Below are 16,235 nucleotides of genomic sequence, written 5' to 3' on the forward strand. Positions count from 1 at the left end.
CAGTCAAGACAAAGAGTGAGAATAGATGGACATCCAGTACTGCTTTGATGCCTCTGATTGACTGATTGAGGCTGGAAACAAGACAAATCGCTGGGGGAGCTGGGCTGTCTGTTCCCTACAAGTGCTCCAGTTAGTTAATTGTAGATCGCTTGGGTATCGGGACCTCGAGCCCCCCTGCAAGATGGTGGGGCGCCACGGGTCATCATCGCCTAAAACAGGGGTGTAAAGTGCTTGAGCGCGCTTTCAACACCAAAGCGCGTGACGATTCGGCTCGGGCCATCAAACTTGAAGTCTTGCGACAACTGCCTTTTTCTCAGTAGTCCAACATCGCCTTTGTCACCTCTTTTGAAGCGTGCTTGCTCGCTTCTTTGCCAACACCAACCTGGCGACAAGGTGCGCGATTCTTTGACTTTCTTTTGTAGCATCCCCTGTTCTGCAATTCAGAGAGCAGTCATTAGTTATCTGCATTGTCGGCAAAGGCCTGGTAGGTTTCCAGCATTGTGGCATCGCACCGCAAGCTTCTCTTCTCTTCCCTTCCCTCCCCTTCCCTTCCATTCCGACTTCCCTTGATATGACCTGCTGACTTCGCGCGCCAGGCAGGCGGTTGATTACCCTCTGTTCTCTTTTCGAATCTCCTCGTTTTCTTCATCCGACAATTTCAACACGTCCACATCTTTTCTCAACCCTCAAATCCACGACTCGAACAAGCTGCCACTTCACCTCTAGATTTCGTTCCTCTTACGACATGAGCGACCACTCACCATGGCCATGAAGAGCGCAGATGAGGTCTATCAGGAGATCATTACCTCATATCAAGACCTGGAAAAGTTGCCCGAGGGGCCGCATCTTTTCTGCCCCAAAATCAGCGATGACGACGAAGAGCTCTACAGCGCCCCCAAGGTGGCCGGGGATACCGTCAGCGCGGAGGAGAAGCAGCAGCGCATATCTGACGCGAACCAGCGCGCGAAGCTGGCTTGCTGGGCTTCTCTTATTCTTGGAGTCGATGCAGAGAAGGCCGGTTCATGGCTGGTTGGCTGGAAACAACGGGTCGAGAAGTTTCTCACCAACTGCGATGCTTGTATTCGCGGTTGGCATATGCATCGGAAAGATCTCCTTGCCCGACTACTGAAGTATGACGACTCGATTTGAGCTGGTGAACATCATGTGGTTTGAGCAGCTGCTGACGAGACCCTAGGGAATTTGACGACGACACAACATACATCATGGAGCAGCGGCTGAATGCGTTCGACAAGGCTCGGATAGATCGCGGTTTGAAAGCGGCAGCTACCATCCTGGACGAGGAGGGTCCTATGAGCACCGCAAAATTGCTCGGCTACGATGAAACGGCGGTGTTGGCGCTCTATGAAGCCTTGTGCTGTGTGCCGTATCTCAGTTTGCCAGAGAACCGGACCACCTTCAATCACGTCTTCCGGAAGACACAGGAGAAGAAACCGTTGAAGATGGGCGAGGGAGTCATACCCACAATGACCATTTTCCTCTTTGACGATGATCCATACCGAACAAGGTTTGCTAGGACTGCTTGGGAGAGGTTGCCATCCCAGTCCCTCACGGCCGAGCAGTTTGAGTGGGCGGTAAGTGAACATTTGGCCAATGCGGCCAATAATGTAAACTCACCAGGCGCTACCCTGGAGCAAATCCGTCGGTTCTGGGATGCCATCCCGGTCCTCTTGGACGCCATGAGCGAGGAGCTCGTTCTCCATTCTCTTCGCGGCATGCAGGATGCTGATGTCTACAACCTCGCCATCCAGCATTTGGTATGTAACTCTGACGAGGTTCTTGCTACCGTGATCAAGGCCATCGTCGCCTTGATGCAGAAGTCCTCCCGGGCCTTCTGGTCCGCTCTTGCTCTGCTCCCGCCACCACAATTGTCGATGCAAATCTTCAACAGCCCTGCCTTCAAGAGTCTCCTTGACCGCTCGCTCGAGGATAGCATGATGGTTAATGAGGGCGAGGGCAGGACTCCTATCCTAGTATCGTTTATCACAGTCCTTATGGAGTCGTTGCAAACGGAACAACGGCACGACGTTTGTGACTTTCTCCTTCGTCAATTTCTCGAGACTTACATGCTCGATCATAACGGCAGCAAGGAGAGCAAGGCCGTCTGCATCCTTGCTGGGCTCAAGGCCCTGCAGCTGACACTGGATGGCTTTCTGGATCCAAAGTACAAGATCCTCCCCACGACGTCCTACCTCTACATCAATCCTCTCATCAACAGCACCAAGAAGTACAAGGATGTCATCGTCGGTGCCGCAGAGCTGCAGAAAACAGATCGATATAATGTCGGCTTGTCAGATGTGGCCCTGTCCATCGTCCAGTCATCCTTGACACTGGATGCACTGGCTACACGGCAAGAGTGGAGGGCTGCGCAGCACAGAAGCACACCCAGCCGGGTTGTAGAGAGACAATCATCCCAATTGTGGGACGGTTTCCGTCAAGCTCTCTTGCCAGGCAAGATCGAGCTGGCCAAGGCTCTTTTGATGCCCACCTTGTACTATCGAGGCGTTCACCTCTTCCGCCCCGGTAAGAAGGACCTCGAGGTGAAAGAAGACGAGAAAAAGCAGTTCAACGTCTCCTTCGAGCCGACTGTCGAAGTCATTGGTCGTGTAATCGACAGAGTTAGCGACTTTGACATTCACACCTTGAAAAATCTCTTCGCTGCCGGTCGACCCGGCATCATCGACCCCATCGTGGCGTCGTTGGTCCATGCAGAAGACGCAATTAGAGAGGCGGGGGTCCTCTTCATCAAGACGCTGACCGAGGAGGAGGAACGCCGGATCGCCATTACCAAGCTGCTCCACGACTATCCTGACACCTTTTTGGCTTCTTTTTCCGACACGGTCGACCGAATCACTGTTGACCGACAACAGAGGCAATCTTTCACACCATGGCCACCCATGCCAGCGGTGCTGGCCTGTAGCCGTGACGTACTGGCCGGTCTGTGCGATACAATGGACGGGCTTCTACGGTCCAAGACCCTGTCAAGGCAGGAGAAGGTTGCTGTGAAGGAGTGGTGGTCGTTACAATGGCAGTACGTTGACCACTCGTTCAAGACTACGAAGTTGACCTGGAGCTTTATTGTGCCCAAAGCCGTCATGGAGGACTACTGCCGCGATGTTATGGAGCTGGCATCTGGTCTCTTGATCCAGGATGGTGTCATTGCATCTGCTCTAGGAGACCCTTCTGATGGGATTATGGCGGCTCGGGCGCTCAAAGAAGTTCTTGACGCTCCGCGCCTCTGGTGTGTCGGTTTAGTGGAAATGCTCCAACTGAGAGACCCTTATCTCGTGCGCGTCATTGTCGGCATCTTGACAAAACTCCTGGGTCGTTTGAAAGACAACAACATTGAGCCGCTCGGCAAGGCTCTTGAACTCATCCGGAATGCATGCACACCGAATCCTACAGTGCCTGGGAAGTACTTGATCAACACGATCATGGACAACCAACAACGTGCCGAGTTGCAAAAGGCGCTTGGTGACGATAACGATGCAGATGTGGAAATTGTGGCAGTCACCAGAAGACTAGGAGACAGATTACAGGTCAAGCCTAAGAAGCAGACGCTGCTCGAGCAATGGTCGTCTTCGGGGACCCCGAAGCCCACCCCATCTGGCTCGACCACGCCGAAGCAGACTCCAGCGGCTCGCACCATGAAAGACTATATGGCTGACATGACGGCAAATACCAACAAGCACAAGGCGACCCTGGACAAGATAAAGACCAAGCACGCCGTGAAGGAACAGAAGACTCTAGTCGCGAATGCAGCGGCCATCAAAGAAGCACGGGCACGCGATGCAGCTGAGCGGCAGAAGAACAAGGACGCAGCCATTGCCAAAGCACGGGCGTTGCGCCAGAGCATCGTTCCTGGCGAAGGATCTGGACTTCAAGGCGTGGCGGGGGTCATTGGAAAGGATCACGCTCCTATGAAGAGTGAAATCCTAGTCAACAGCGAGTCGGAGGAAGAGTCTGAAGACGAGGACGAGGACGACATGGCTGCCCTCCTAGAGCACAGTGCCTCGGGCGAAAAGTCACTTGCCGAAGCCGAGCTGCGGAGGCAAAAATTACTCGCCGCAAAGGCTCGCGGCCCGGTCAAGAAAGTCAAGGTCCAACGATCCGCCAAGGACATGCGAGCTCGTCTCATTCCGGACATGGCCAAGCTTCACCAGGCCATTCTCGAGTGGGACATCTTTCATCAAGGAAACGATCCGCCCAACGGCTACAAGTGCGAGAAGGTAGCTGATAACTACCTCACGCCAAAAGCGTACAAGGAGACCTTTTTCCCTCTGCTCGTCTATGAGGCATGGCGGTCGTTTGTCACTTCCAAGGACGAGACGACAGCCAAGCCCTTTGGCGTCAAGGTCCTTACTCGCATGACTGTAGACAATTTCCTCGAAGTGACGACTTCGATGCCCAAGGCGCTGAACAAGGATCGTAACCTGACTGAGGGCGACATCGTCATTCTCTCGAAGGCCCAGGATCCTCTGAATCAGCCGAACGAACCGCACTGCCTGGCGCGCATTTGGAAAACGACCTATAAACGTGATGTTCTTGAGGTGGCCTATCGCCTGAGCGCCAAGGGTAATCAGATCCTGCCTGTGTTGCTCCCATCTGCGGAGTTCCAGGCCGTGAAGATCACCAACATGACTACGATCGAGCGCGAGTACGCTGCGCTCGAGAGCTTGCAGTACTATGACCTCATGGACGAAGTCCTGAGCGCTGAGCCGTCGCCGGCGTTGGTGTTTAGCCCACAGCGCATCAGCACGATTCAGGAGACCTACCAGCTGAACCCAGGTCAGGCGAAGGCTATCATCAACGCCAAGGAGAACGATGGGTTCACTCTAGTTCAGGGTCCTCCCGGAACAGGTAAGACGAAGACTATCGTGGCGATGGTTGGAGTTCTCTTGTCCGGTCTCATCAAAAACAACTCTTCCGCGGTTGCAATTTCCCGTCCTATCCCCGGACAGAATGGGCAACAAGCAATGCCAAAGAAACTCCTGGTTTGTGCGCCCAGTAACGCTGCTGTGGACGAGTTGGTGCTGCGTCTCAAGGCGGGTGTTGTAGAGGAGAACGGCACGCGGCGTAAAATCAACGTCCTGCGTCTTGGACGCAGTGATGCCATCAATGCTGGCGTGAAAGATGTTACCCTCGACGAATTGGTCAAGGCCGAGTTCGATGCTCAGGTCAACCAGAACTCCGGACCCAGCGACAAGGAGAAGCTGCACCAGGAGGCTGGGGAGATCAAAGCAAAGTTGGCAGAGCTGCGACCTGCACTTGAAGCTGCGTCCTTCGAGACGGACAACCGAGAGCATGCGAATGCTCTTCAGCGCGAAATCGACCAGCTAAGGGCTCGCCAGCGCCAGATTGGCGCACAGATTGACCGCGACAAAGACAGCGGTAACACTTTTGCCCGTGAGGCCGACATCAAGCGAAGACAGATCCAGCAGAGGATTCTCAACGATGCCCACGTTCTGTGCGCAACCCTGAGTGGAAGTGGACACGAGATGTTCAAGAACCTCAACGTTGAGTTCGAGACAGTCATCATTGACGAAGCGGCGCAGTGTGTTGAACTCGGTGCTCTGATACCGCTCAAGTATGGCTGCTCCAAGTGCGTGCTTGTCGGTGATCCAAAGCAGCTGCCGCCAACGGTGCTGTCTCAATCTGCTGCTCGGTACGGCTACGATCAAAGCTTGTTTGTCCGCATGCAGCAGAATCATCCGAACGATGTGCATCTCCTAGAAATTCAGTACCGTATGCATCCTGAAATCAGTCTGTTCCCCAGCGAGGTATTCTACGATAAGAAGCTCGTCGATGGCGATGGCATGGCCACGGTGAGGCGCCAGCCGTGGCACGACAGTGCTCTGCTGGGCCCGTATCGATTCTTCGATGTGGAGGGTGTCCAAGAGCGAGGGCACAAGGGTCAATCACTCGTCAACGTCAACGAGCTCCAGGTCGCGATGCAGCTGTACCAGCGGTTCCGCACCGACTATAGCAACCTGGACCTGAAGGGCAAGATCGGCATCATCACGCCCTACAAAGCACAGCTGTTCGCTCTGCGATCGCGCTTCACCGACAAGTACGGCGAAGAGATCCTGCAGGAGATCGAGTTCAACACGACGGATGCTTTCCAAGGACGCGAGTGCGAGATCATCATCTTCTCTTGCGTTCGTGCCAGTCCGAAAGGCGGTATTGGTTTCATGACGGACATTCGCCGTATGAACGTTGGTCTGACGCGTGCCAAGTCTTCACTCTGGATTCTCGGCGACTCTCGAGCTCTGAGGCAAGGACCGTTCTGGCATCAGCTCATCGATAACGCCAAGTCCCGCGATCGCTACACCAGCGGTGACATCCTTACGTTGCTTCGAAGGCCGGGTGTCAAGGGAGCACCGCAGCCAGGCTTCAACGGCGCTGTCAAGAAGGAGCAGATCAAGCCTTTGGGCACGGTCGACAAGGACGGCGACATTGAGATGAAAAATGTCGGTAGCGGAACTACAGCGCCGTCGACTCCTCAGTCTATCCCATCGCGCAAGCCACAGCCACAACCTCAAGCCTCGAATCCTTATTCCACCCCTTTTGTTCCGCCTGGCCCTGACAAGCGCATCGATGGCCTCAATGAGAAGGGAGAAGCGGTGCCGTTGGCGCCGCGGTCAGGACACAAACCAGTAGTCCACACGAGTGCTAGTGTACCGAAGAAGCGACCTGCAGAAGACGACGGCGTGACTCCGCCATCGAAGAAGGTAGGCTTGACATTTGTCACGTAATCCTACGACCATGGGAATCATGCTAACATCAGGCACACACAGTTACACCAAGGGCCGAGTGCGCAGAAGGTGCAGATACCCACTGGCCCTAGAGCGATGCAGGGCAGGCCCGTTCCCCCTCCACCGCGACCAACTGACCCTTCTGCAATGGACGTGCTGGGCCTGAACAAGCCCTCGCCTGCTGCGCAGACATCGTCTGGGCCGGGTCGGTCTACGTCAGATGCCAGGGGTGGAGCGCCGCCGCCACCGCGCGGAGGTGGCCGGCCACCACCACCACCGCCGAAGAAGTCGGATCTTGCCAAGGTAAGTGTGTGGATGAACGGCCTGTAGATCAGGGTCTTGCTAACTGAAGGGTTCTACAATAGGGAGGAATGGTGCCGCCGCGGAAGAAGGCGCCAGTCGATCCTTTCGTGAAGAGGAAGCCACCAAGACGATAAGAGGAGAGTTTCGGGAGATGTGGCCTTGTCCAGGTGGACCGGACTGAGAGAGAGAGAGAGGCGTTCCAGTCGACGCACGCAATTATGTGTCACTCGACTGGTTTTGTATCATACCTCGTTGATTTTTTACATGTGGCGGTGCATCATTGCGATAGGCGTTCAGGTTGTGACCCGTCGAGATAGACGACAGGGTCGACGAGAAGCATTGCATCTTACCTACGGCGTTGAACGGAAGGCCTTGTCACTAGTACCAGGGAAACAGCAGAGTGGGAATCATTTTGACGATCCAGCATCGTCATGTGGTGGACAAAGAGTTGCGTTAGGTCAAGAAGAGAAGGAAAACTGCTCGGTGTCCATGTGCAAGTGAGAACGTCTGTGTGTCTGTGTGAGCCTACACACACAAACCTCTCCACGTAGACTGCTTGTGCACAAAAGAGTTTGGCTCTTGTGTACAATGACGTGCCACACGATATTAGGGACGGCGCCACTCGTCGAGAATCTTGAGCTGGTCCCCTAATTATGGCGGTGACGGCGGGTGGCGGGTGGCTGGCTGGCGGGCTTTTTAGCAAGATTGAGGCCAAGGGACCATAGGCTCAGCCTGGGAGACCGTTGTGCTTGGAACGCAGACCGAGTTGAGGGTCGCCCAAGAGGCGACGGTTAAGCTAAGGGCAAGCCTCGACGATGCGCCAAATTAGAGCTGGAGCCGTTCCGTCGTTGGGTCGAATATTGGCTGCTCGTGTACAATAAGAGAGAGAGTGTGTGTGTGTGTCGTCTGCGCGTCTCATACTCGGCCCATGTCATTGGTCCAAGCTATATTCTTTTTTCTTTGCCTCCGAGCTGGAAGAAAAGGACTGACACAAATACGTGGCGTGGCTGGTTCTTGCTGCCCATTTTCCTTGTGTCGGACATTTGGGGGGAGCGGAACGAAAAGGACAACTCCGGTGCCCAGTGAAAAGGGAAGCCAAGCCGCCCGGTGTTGATGTTTGCTTTTGCTCCCTGGTCTGCGCAGGGTTTCTGTCACATCTCACTTGGATTGAAGGTACAAGTAAGTCGGTACGGAGCTCATCGCGCGTAATACAAAATATCTCCACACATTGCGGTCCCAGCTGTGGGTGCGGTCTTTTTCCCGTTTGGAATAATGGCCGACGACCCGACAACGGCGCCTAAGTACAGGGGTCCGACTAATAATCCTACCTGCCCCCCAGCCAGCCGGGACAGAGAGAGAGAGAGAGAGAGAGAGAGAGGCTCCCTTGTGCGGAGGAGGCGGAGATTATTGTTGCTTGGGATTGGGCACAATTTACGGAGGAAGTGATTTTTTGTGTTTTATTATGGGTTGGGTGTTTGTGCTGTCTCCTCGCTACCTAGGTACCTAGGTAGTTAACTACGTACATGCATATGACTGGACAAAAAAAGGTTGTAAGAGGTTGGTTGATCGGCACTGCGAGAGCCTCAAAGCATCCGTTTTCTCTCTTACCCCTTACATGACGCCGTGATTCGTATACAAGAGACAACCTGTCTCCTGTGGCCGAGCAGAGTCTCAGCCAGCACACACACACACACACCCCGAGACTTGGAGACGGATGGTGGTGTGCCGTTGTGCCAGTTGGCCCAGCCCTCCTTCCTAAGGCCGCTTTTCTTTTTCTTTTTCTCCCCCTCCCCCCCTCCTTGCTGAGCTGATGATGTAAAGTCCCCAGCCAACTCCAGCTTTTTCTGTTCTAGCTCACCACCACAAGCCCCAAGACTGTTTTGCTTTTCTCGTCCTTCCTTCTTCCCTCTCGTCTGAACTGCTGGTCAGAGGCCCGGCTTGCTTCCGGCGTTCGCATCATTGCTTTTAACCCGAATTGGGAGACCTTTCCTTTCTTTGCTGGGCTGACAGGCCCCTCCCGGTGACAAAGGCTTTGAGAGCTGTGGATGGATTCTTGTGGGCCGATGACCTGCTCTCTGGCTCCTAGTGGTTCACCAAGCAGCATTGCCATGACAGGACCAGGCCATCCGACTGCTGATCCGAGAAGCTCTGGCCTATCTGTGGTCGAGCTTGCTCGGCTACCTCAGCGGTCGCGGTCCTTGAGCGAGCCACCAACCCACCAAACCCCCGTCTCCTCAAGCTTGAGAGAGAGCTCTTGTACCTAGCCAGGCCAGCCAGGCCGCCCACCAGCTAGCGGTACACGCCTTCACGATGGCGCCAACGCAGTTTGAAGTTAGTGTAGCCCCAGCCGCGGGTGCGGGCCAGCACCGGCCGTCCAACGCGACGCTAATCTCCCGAGCCAACGCCGCCTGGTTCGATGCGGATCGACACCACCCTGTGGGGTGCAAATGACGCTATTCTCATCCGCGGGACGGATGGCGTCCTTCGGCCTGCCATGCCGCCACCTCTCTCTCGTTCTGGCAATGGGTCATCATGTTCGAAGCTGATGTCGGCAGGAGGTAGGTGACGACCGAAAGCTAGCTTTGACCAGCCTTCCGACCTTCGAGTGCACGTACTGGAGGGGGTGTGGGAGTCGAGAGCAGAGGCAAACAAGTGTCCCAGTCGTTTCCTTTTTCTTCCTCCGCTCTGCCGATCACCACGCCGTCTGTTTTCTGCTCCTCTCCTACAAGTGTACATGGGAATCTGTAATATGACCTATCTTCTCCTAAACCCTTCTTAGATCTGGCACCTGCGACTAGTGAGCTCTGATCTGCTCGTCACCCTCTTGCATATCCACCCGTGCCAACCGTTCCCGCAACCGTGACGCCGATTGTCTTTTTCCAAGTGGGCACCTTATGATCTTCTTGGGTCCCCGACTCTAGAAACTACCTGCCGTGGATCCTCCTGAGGTAAATCTCTTGCCACTTGGCTCAGCTCCCCCATTCTGCGGCGTGGCCAGCAGCAGCAAACGTTTCTTCTCGTCTGCCAGGCCATGCGGCGCTGAAACGCCAACCATCAGAGTTTATCACAAGAAGCAAAGCCTACATCCCTCTCATTGCTCACGTTTGCATAGGCGAAGAGCGTGTCTCGGACACGTGGACACGGACAGGGCTCTTGCAGACCAAAAGCATGGAGGCTGGCCTGGTCCAGCGTCGCCGGGCCTCGAGGCCCGGCTCGACATCTACTGATAGTATGGGGAGGCAACGGCCGCGCAAGACTTCGAGCGCCGTCGTTGTCAGACGGCCGCAGTCACAGACGCCGTACAAGTCCGTGTCAGGCTCAACCAGCGTCCTTGGTCACATCACCCGTCACCCGGACCTGCCCCAGGAGAAGCTCAAGGAGTTCCTCAGTCTGCAGCGAGACAGGATCGCCGTGTATGAACTGGCCGACTTTCTGAGGCGTACAAGCCCACCACCAAACAACAACATGTGCCTCCCAGATCTGCCATCATCAAGAAGCTCGTCCTTCAGAAGCAAGAAGTGGGATCCGATAAAGGCCATCAGGCGGCAGCGCAGGTCACTGCGCCGCCGTTCGGATCCCGAAGAGGTGTCGCCGGCAGCCCCTGCCATCGCTTGCCGGACGCGCGAGGGAACACCTCACATCGCCATATCGATACCCAAAGAGTACATCAGCCTCGCTGCCAGGCCGAGGACGCAGCCGTCCATCTTGGAAAGCAAGGGGCCGGAGCCCAACACATTTACCAGGACCATCGTCACGAGAGGAGGGTCTGTGAGGACATACACCATCGAGAAAGACCCCTCGGACCGGACGCTGTCTGTCACCACGACATCACGCATAGCTGCGCGACCGCGGAGGGCCGATAGCTTCCAGATCAACGGGCATGGGAACATTTTGTCTTTGCCTCTCGAGCCCCCGCCGTCGTGCGCACCACCCGTCCCACCTAAACCTGCCAGCTACAAGCCTGCCAGCTCTCGCGCTGCGGCGCGCCGCAACGTCATGTCGCAGAACGGCATCGTGACCAAGACTGTGGCGGGCAGCACCATACTGATGCATCCCAGAGCCTCCCTGCCACACCAGGCCTTCTCATCGTCTGCGCCGACCATCTCACCGCCGGCGCGCAAGTCAAGCAAGCATCATGCGAGAGTCGGATCGGCACCGTGTGATTCTATCGCGGAAGTGATGCACACTAATTCGCCCCCGATGAGCTGGCTGCACGACGACACAAGTCGGTCGCAAACTCCTGTGTTGTCTATACCCGACAGCCCAGCGCTTAGTGACACTGATCCCACCACCTGCGCTGGGGACAACCGCGACCGGCAGACCATGAGTAGCTACTCGAGCATACCAATCCTGCAGCGCGACAATAGAGACTCCTTTGTGACGGTTCTCCGCGACGACGCGGACAAGGAGTGCTCCGTAGAAAAGGCGCGCTCGTCGCCGCATGACACGCCGAACTCGGACGACGGTAGCTTTACGACGCAGAAGACGCTGGAGGAGAGGAGGAAGCTCCGGCAGAAAAGGGTCGGCGACAAGAAGCGCAAGGACATCGATGCCGCGCGCCTCCGGGCGAAGCAGAGCGCCGAGTCTGTAAAGCAGGTGGCGGTGGAGGACTTTCATCTTCCTGATGGCTACGACCCTGGCAGGAAGGACTCTCAGACCTTGCCCATCTTCGAGATGATGATGTCTGCGTCGAGGTCCGAGTTTTTGCCGAAGGAGTCCATCGAAGAAGAGCGCCGTGTTTCTATGTCGCCCATCATGGTCGTCGCTGATGTCAACCCCAAGCAATCACCCGAAGTCGCTCGCGCAGAGTCACACATCTCGGCCGAGGGTCCTACTACAACCATTCAAGCTCCGAAACCCATCCCACATTCAAAGTCTCATCCTCTCTTACAATTTTCTCGCGAGGAGGGCAACGCCGAATCCACAGCGCCGCCGCTCGAATCTCCCATCGCCATCCCGACCCGCTCGACACCGCCGCTGGACCGCACCTCGCTCTCCCGGCGCCTCGAGCACCGCTGGTCCCTGGCCGAGGCGCAGCGCCTCCGCAGGGCCGCGAGCTCGGTCGTGCTCTCAGACCCGGACATGGCGACGGCGGCGCAGCGCATCCCCTACGACGAGCTCGCGCGGCGGTACAGGATGCTCTGGGCGCGGCACGTGTCGGACCTGGAGCGCCGGCTCGGCCGGCTCGAGGCCGACGGCGACACGTGGCTGCGGGCCGTGGTGCCGCTGCTCGACGGGCTGAACAGGACGCTGGGCCGGATCTGCGAGGGCACCGGCAGCGGCGGCGGCGACGGAGCGTGCTTTCGGCGGTGGTCGGCGCCGGAGGAGGGGGCCGGCGCGGGCAAGCAGGGCGAGACGATGACGACGAAGACGGCCCAGTCAGATCCTGGGGTTGGTGGGATTGCGGTCCCGGGGCCGCCGGTGAAGAGTGGTGGGTCGTCTACCAAGCCTGGTGAGGAGGAGAAGGAGCCCAGGGATGGGAGCCTTGGGGAGCTGGACACGCTTGAGCCGTTGCTGCGGCACATTGTCGGGTCTAGTAGGCTGAGTATTGAAGGGGTCTAGCTTGGGATACAACACTCATTCTCGATCACTGTTGGAAACATGGTTTTTTTTTTTGGTCTCTTGATTCCGTGCTCTGCCACCGGGCGGCAACTCGCCACACATCATGTTCCCTTTGTCATATACGTTTTACATGCCCTTGTTCGTGTGTTAGCAGAGCGTCGGAGCATTCTTTTGGATAGTCTGGATGGAGTCTGGGTGGTTCCCAAGATATAGTCTTTCGTTATGATAAATGGTATTGGATTTCCTATTCTTATGGTTGATACAGAAGGCTCAGAAAATTGGCGTCTTGATGAGAAAGGATAGCATTAGCTAGCACACCAGAATTGGCTCCTTTCAACCTGGTATCTTGCATCTTCTATGATCCTTGTGCCACCGACGCAGCCAGTCTCTATCAGCATCACCTACATCCAAAAATGTATCCTTCTTTGTCTCGCCTAAGCGATTCTTGTCGTGTATGTTGAAGTCCGAGACCGAGTTCGCGAGGTCATTGGCTATTCTCACCATTCTACATGTTGCGGCCCTGACGTCGCTTTCGACCAAGCCATGGCTTCAATCTCCCGCCGGAGCTTCCAGTATGCCTCGCATCTCTTGCATCGACAAGATTCTAGGAGGCTATGGCGCCAGTTCCGGTTGGTAATGGCATCCCACGACTCTTGCAGCCCAGCCGGCCCGTAGGTCTGTCTGTCAACCAGGTACGACGTTTTGCCTTCCGGGCTGGTGACCGCCAGCGTCGGGAAAGCAGTGTCTTGGGAGGCAACCCACCGGTGGTCATTCTGGCCCTGCTTCTTCATATGCGACGAGTGCTTTGAGGCAAGCGGGTGCGTGATTGTGAGGGACCATTTGCAGATCGCAAGCCGCTTCTTGCCTTTGCTTTTGCTTTTGCCTCTACCTTTGCGTTTCCGTTTTGTCTGCTTGATGCTCTTTACCTCATTTTCGCCGCTGAGAGTATCCTTCGTATTGTTATTGTTGTTGCTTGTCTCCGGGATGGTTGTCGTATCCTCTTGCTTCGCTTCTCGGCTGGAGAGTTGAAACCAAGCTACCGCGTCGTCCTTTGAGGGCGGTGGACCGCCGTCCGGATCCTCCCTAAGCGGTTCGGTGGCTCGCGTCTTTGGCCTTCTGACCAAGGTCACGATTCTCTTTATTGTCGGCCTTGCCTGTTGACTGTCCGTGGGGCTCGGCGGTGACATGTGGGCGGACTTGAGGCACGAGAACGACAGGTCTAGCTTGACCGGCGGCGCTTGTAGCAGTGAACTGAGTCTTGGTCTCGGGGAAGGCATCGTCGCCCATGGCCTTGGTGTCCTTGGGGACCCCGATTTCGCTTTTCTCTTCGAGGATCTCAGCTCGAAGGCGGCAGCTGTGCTGCAAGGAGAGGATGGGGGGTTGCGTGTCGAGTCGTCGCCGGCAGGAACTCTCTCGGGTAGCCGCTCGCCCATTCTGTCACAGACTTCAAAGATCAGAACGACGATCCCGCAGAGGAGAGTGAACAGGAGGCTCTTGGTTAGCGAGAGAAGACCTGGTCGGGAGGTGGACAGGGGGGTGTCTATCATTGCCGTAGATCGTGAGAGGCTTCGTTCGGCTGGAGGTGGCGAGGGACCGTATCCGTAGTCCAACTGGGCTCCGGATGGCGATGATAACGATGCGATGGGCAGGTATGGGAAAAGGGGAGAAAGGCTACAGGTCAGTGCTTTGTCTTTAATATATATGTGTGCTACGAAACTGTGGTAGTTAGTTAGTCAATATTGAGCGTTGGGAGGCTGGATGGAGAAGCATTGTTGAGCGGCCAAAGGAAACACGATTAATACAATCATGGCTTCCTTTCATTTTTTTACAATTCACATCCGGCCCAGGTCGACTTGTGCTTTTTGTCAGTATTATAGCATTCCTTCAAACAATGAGAAGCTCTGCGAGAACAACAGCTACGCGAGAACAAAGGATAACCAGAACATAGACATTGTCCACACAAAGAGGAGCTGAAGTGGCGAGACTCGCTGGGAGGCCTTCAGCTTCGATGTCCATCCAGCCCTTGAAATGCAATATGTCTAGCTCGTAGTTGCGAGGTAAAGTTCAATGTTATGGCTTAAGGGGTGAGTGAGTTGCCAAGTATCAGAGCCGATAGATGCTTGAGTGGTTTTTACCACGGAGAGAACAAGATGGGAAACAACAGCTGGTTCAGTATAAACAAAACAGACAAGTGTTGCACAGGTGAGAACGAGACCTCTTCCTCCTGCTGGCCCTTCTCTTGCTGGGGCGGCGATAGTTGTCCAGATTTAAAGAGAGTGTGCAGACTGTAAGAAGGAACTCGGACAGACTAGAGATGGTCAGAAGGCTCTGGCGCCTATCGGGTACAAGGCCTTGAAGTAGGCATCCTGGTGAATGCCATGGTAGGCCATTGTGCGAGATCAATGTCGAAGTCTGCCAACAGTATCTTTCTTCCCCCCATGACGTCTGTGCCTCGTTTCAATGTTGTTGCTGGTTCACAAGCAGGATTCGAATGCCAATAGATGCTCGGTAATCTATCATGTCGTTGTCTCTGCACCGACCCCCGGCAGAAGCACAATGACGCAAGTGAGGGTTTGGGTACACTTGCCGCGATGTGACGCTACTTTACAAGTAGACTGGCAGAGATGCAGGTCACACACAGCATTCCTGTTTTCCCGGGATTGACCCTGTGCCAAGCTTTGGGACGACCAGGTGCCAGAGTAGAGACGACCAGGAAATGGATCTTTGCTAGACCCTCGTATATGGGCAGATAGAGTCCTACTTTGTACGTAGTAGGCTACTGGGGCTACTAAGAAGTTGTCCGTCGACTTCACTTACCGAGTAGGGAAGTGGGACAGCATGTCTAAGCTTATTTCTGGCGTCGACAAAGAGGACTCCCAAATCGAGGCTGTGCAAAACCCACGTTCCTGAGTTGGTGTCTCCGTCAGATCTTGGGTCAGCACCCCGGCATGTTACATGCGCAGCTTCTACAAGTACAATACCCCGTCGAGGTGATCTTGTGATTGTCAGTACCGCCGCAGGCACCCCAGGCATGGGGTCTTGAAGCATGACGCCATATTCAGATTTCCAGGGTTTCTGAGGCCAGGACACCCTCGCAGAGCTACACAGGCGAGTGCCGATGAATTATGCATCTTCAGTCAGGTAACTTCTTATCGTACCTGTGCAAGAACCGGCTCGGAGTCAAGTCCAAGCTGTCGCTAGGTCTGCGATAGCGCAGGACTATGGCGTCCATTAGACCGTCGTCGCTCTCCACTCGCTTGCCGTTTTCGTCTCTCCGTCCTCAATTGGTCCCGAGTGACGATTGGTACATGTAGCGTGTGGAAAGCAGGCCCCCAGTGGATGTAAAAACAGGAACAGCGACAGGCATCGAGAAACCCGGGTTCTGCATGTCGTCACAATACTGTTGTGGTAACTACTCCTTGTACAAGTAGATCAGCCGCTCCTTGTAATATCAGGGTCCTTTGGGAAGATTGATACAGATCTTCAGGACCGGGAAAAGCGCATGAACATGAGAGCTATCGCCGTGGGGTTGGCAAGCTTGGCGAGGTTGGGTAGAGTGTTGACTGAAAAGGTTTTCGAGAACGCGAATGGGGCCTT

The 16,235-nt window shown here is 55.4% G+C and overlaps 3 protein-coding genes across 3 annotated transcripts; 2 read left to right on the top strand and 1 right to left on the bottom strand.

The window, feature by feature from the left end:
* Positions 1–762: 762 nt before the first annotated feature.
* E0L32_005468 (uncharacterized protein) lies at positions 763–7,210 on the top strand (the record flags this gene model as incomplete). The annotated part of the gene is made up of 4 exons (XM_031139993.1): positions 763–1,130; positions 1,196–6,749; positions 6,816–7,076; positions 7,139–7,210. 4 exons carry the CDS (start codon positions 763–765, stop codon positions 7,208–7,210), a joined length of 6,255 nt encoding a protein of 2,084 aa, XP_030996215.1.
* A 3,034-nt stretch (positions 7,211–10,244) lies between these two features.
* Positions 10,245–12,638, top strand: E0L32_005469 (uncharacterized protein; the record flags this gene model as incomplete). Its single annotated transcript, XM_031139994.1, has 1 exon — positions 10,245–12,638. The coding sequence occupies one exon, from the start codon at positions 10,245–10,247 to the stop codon at positions 12,636–12,638; it is 2,394 nt and encodes a 797-aa protein (XP_030996216.1).
* Positions 12,639–13,721: 1,083 nt separating this feature from the next.
* On the bottom strand, positions 13,722–15,686 carry E0L32_005470 (uncharacterized protein; the record flags this gene model as incomplete). The annotated part of the gene is made up of 4 exons (XM_031139995.1): positions 13,722–13,997; positions 14,084–14,354; positions 14,828–14,946; positions 15,456–15,686. 4 exons carry the CDS (start codon positions 15,684–15,686, stop codon positions 13,722–13,724), a joined length of 897 nt encoding a protein of 298 aa, XP_030996217.1.
* Between the last annotated feature and the right edge of the window lie 549 nt (positions 15,687–16,235).

The sequence above is a fragment of the Thyridium curvatum genome (assembly GCF_004353045.1).
Source record: "Thyridium curvatum strain D216 chromosome Unknown NODE_28_length_411853_cov_82.906025, whole genome shotgun sequence".
Classification (NCBI taxonomy): domain Eukaryota; kingdom Fungi; phylum Ascomycota; class Sordariomycetes; order Thyridiales; family Thyridiaceae; genus Thyridium; species Thyridium curvatum.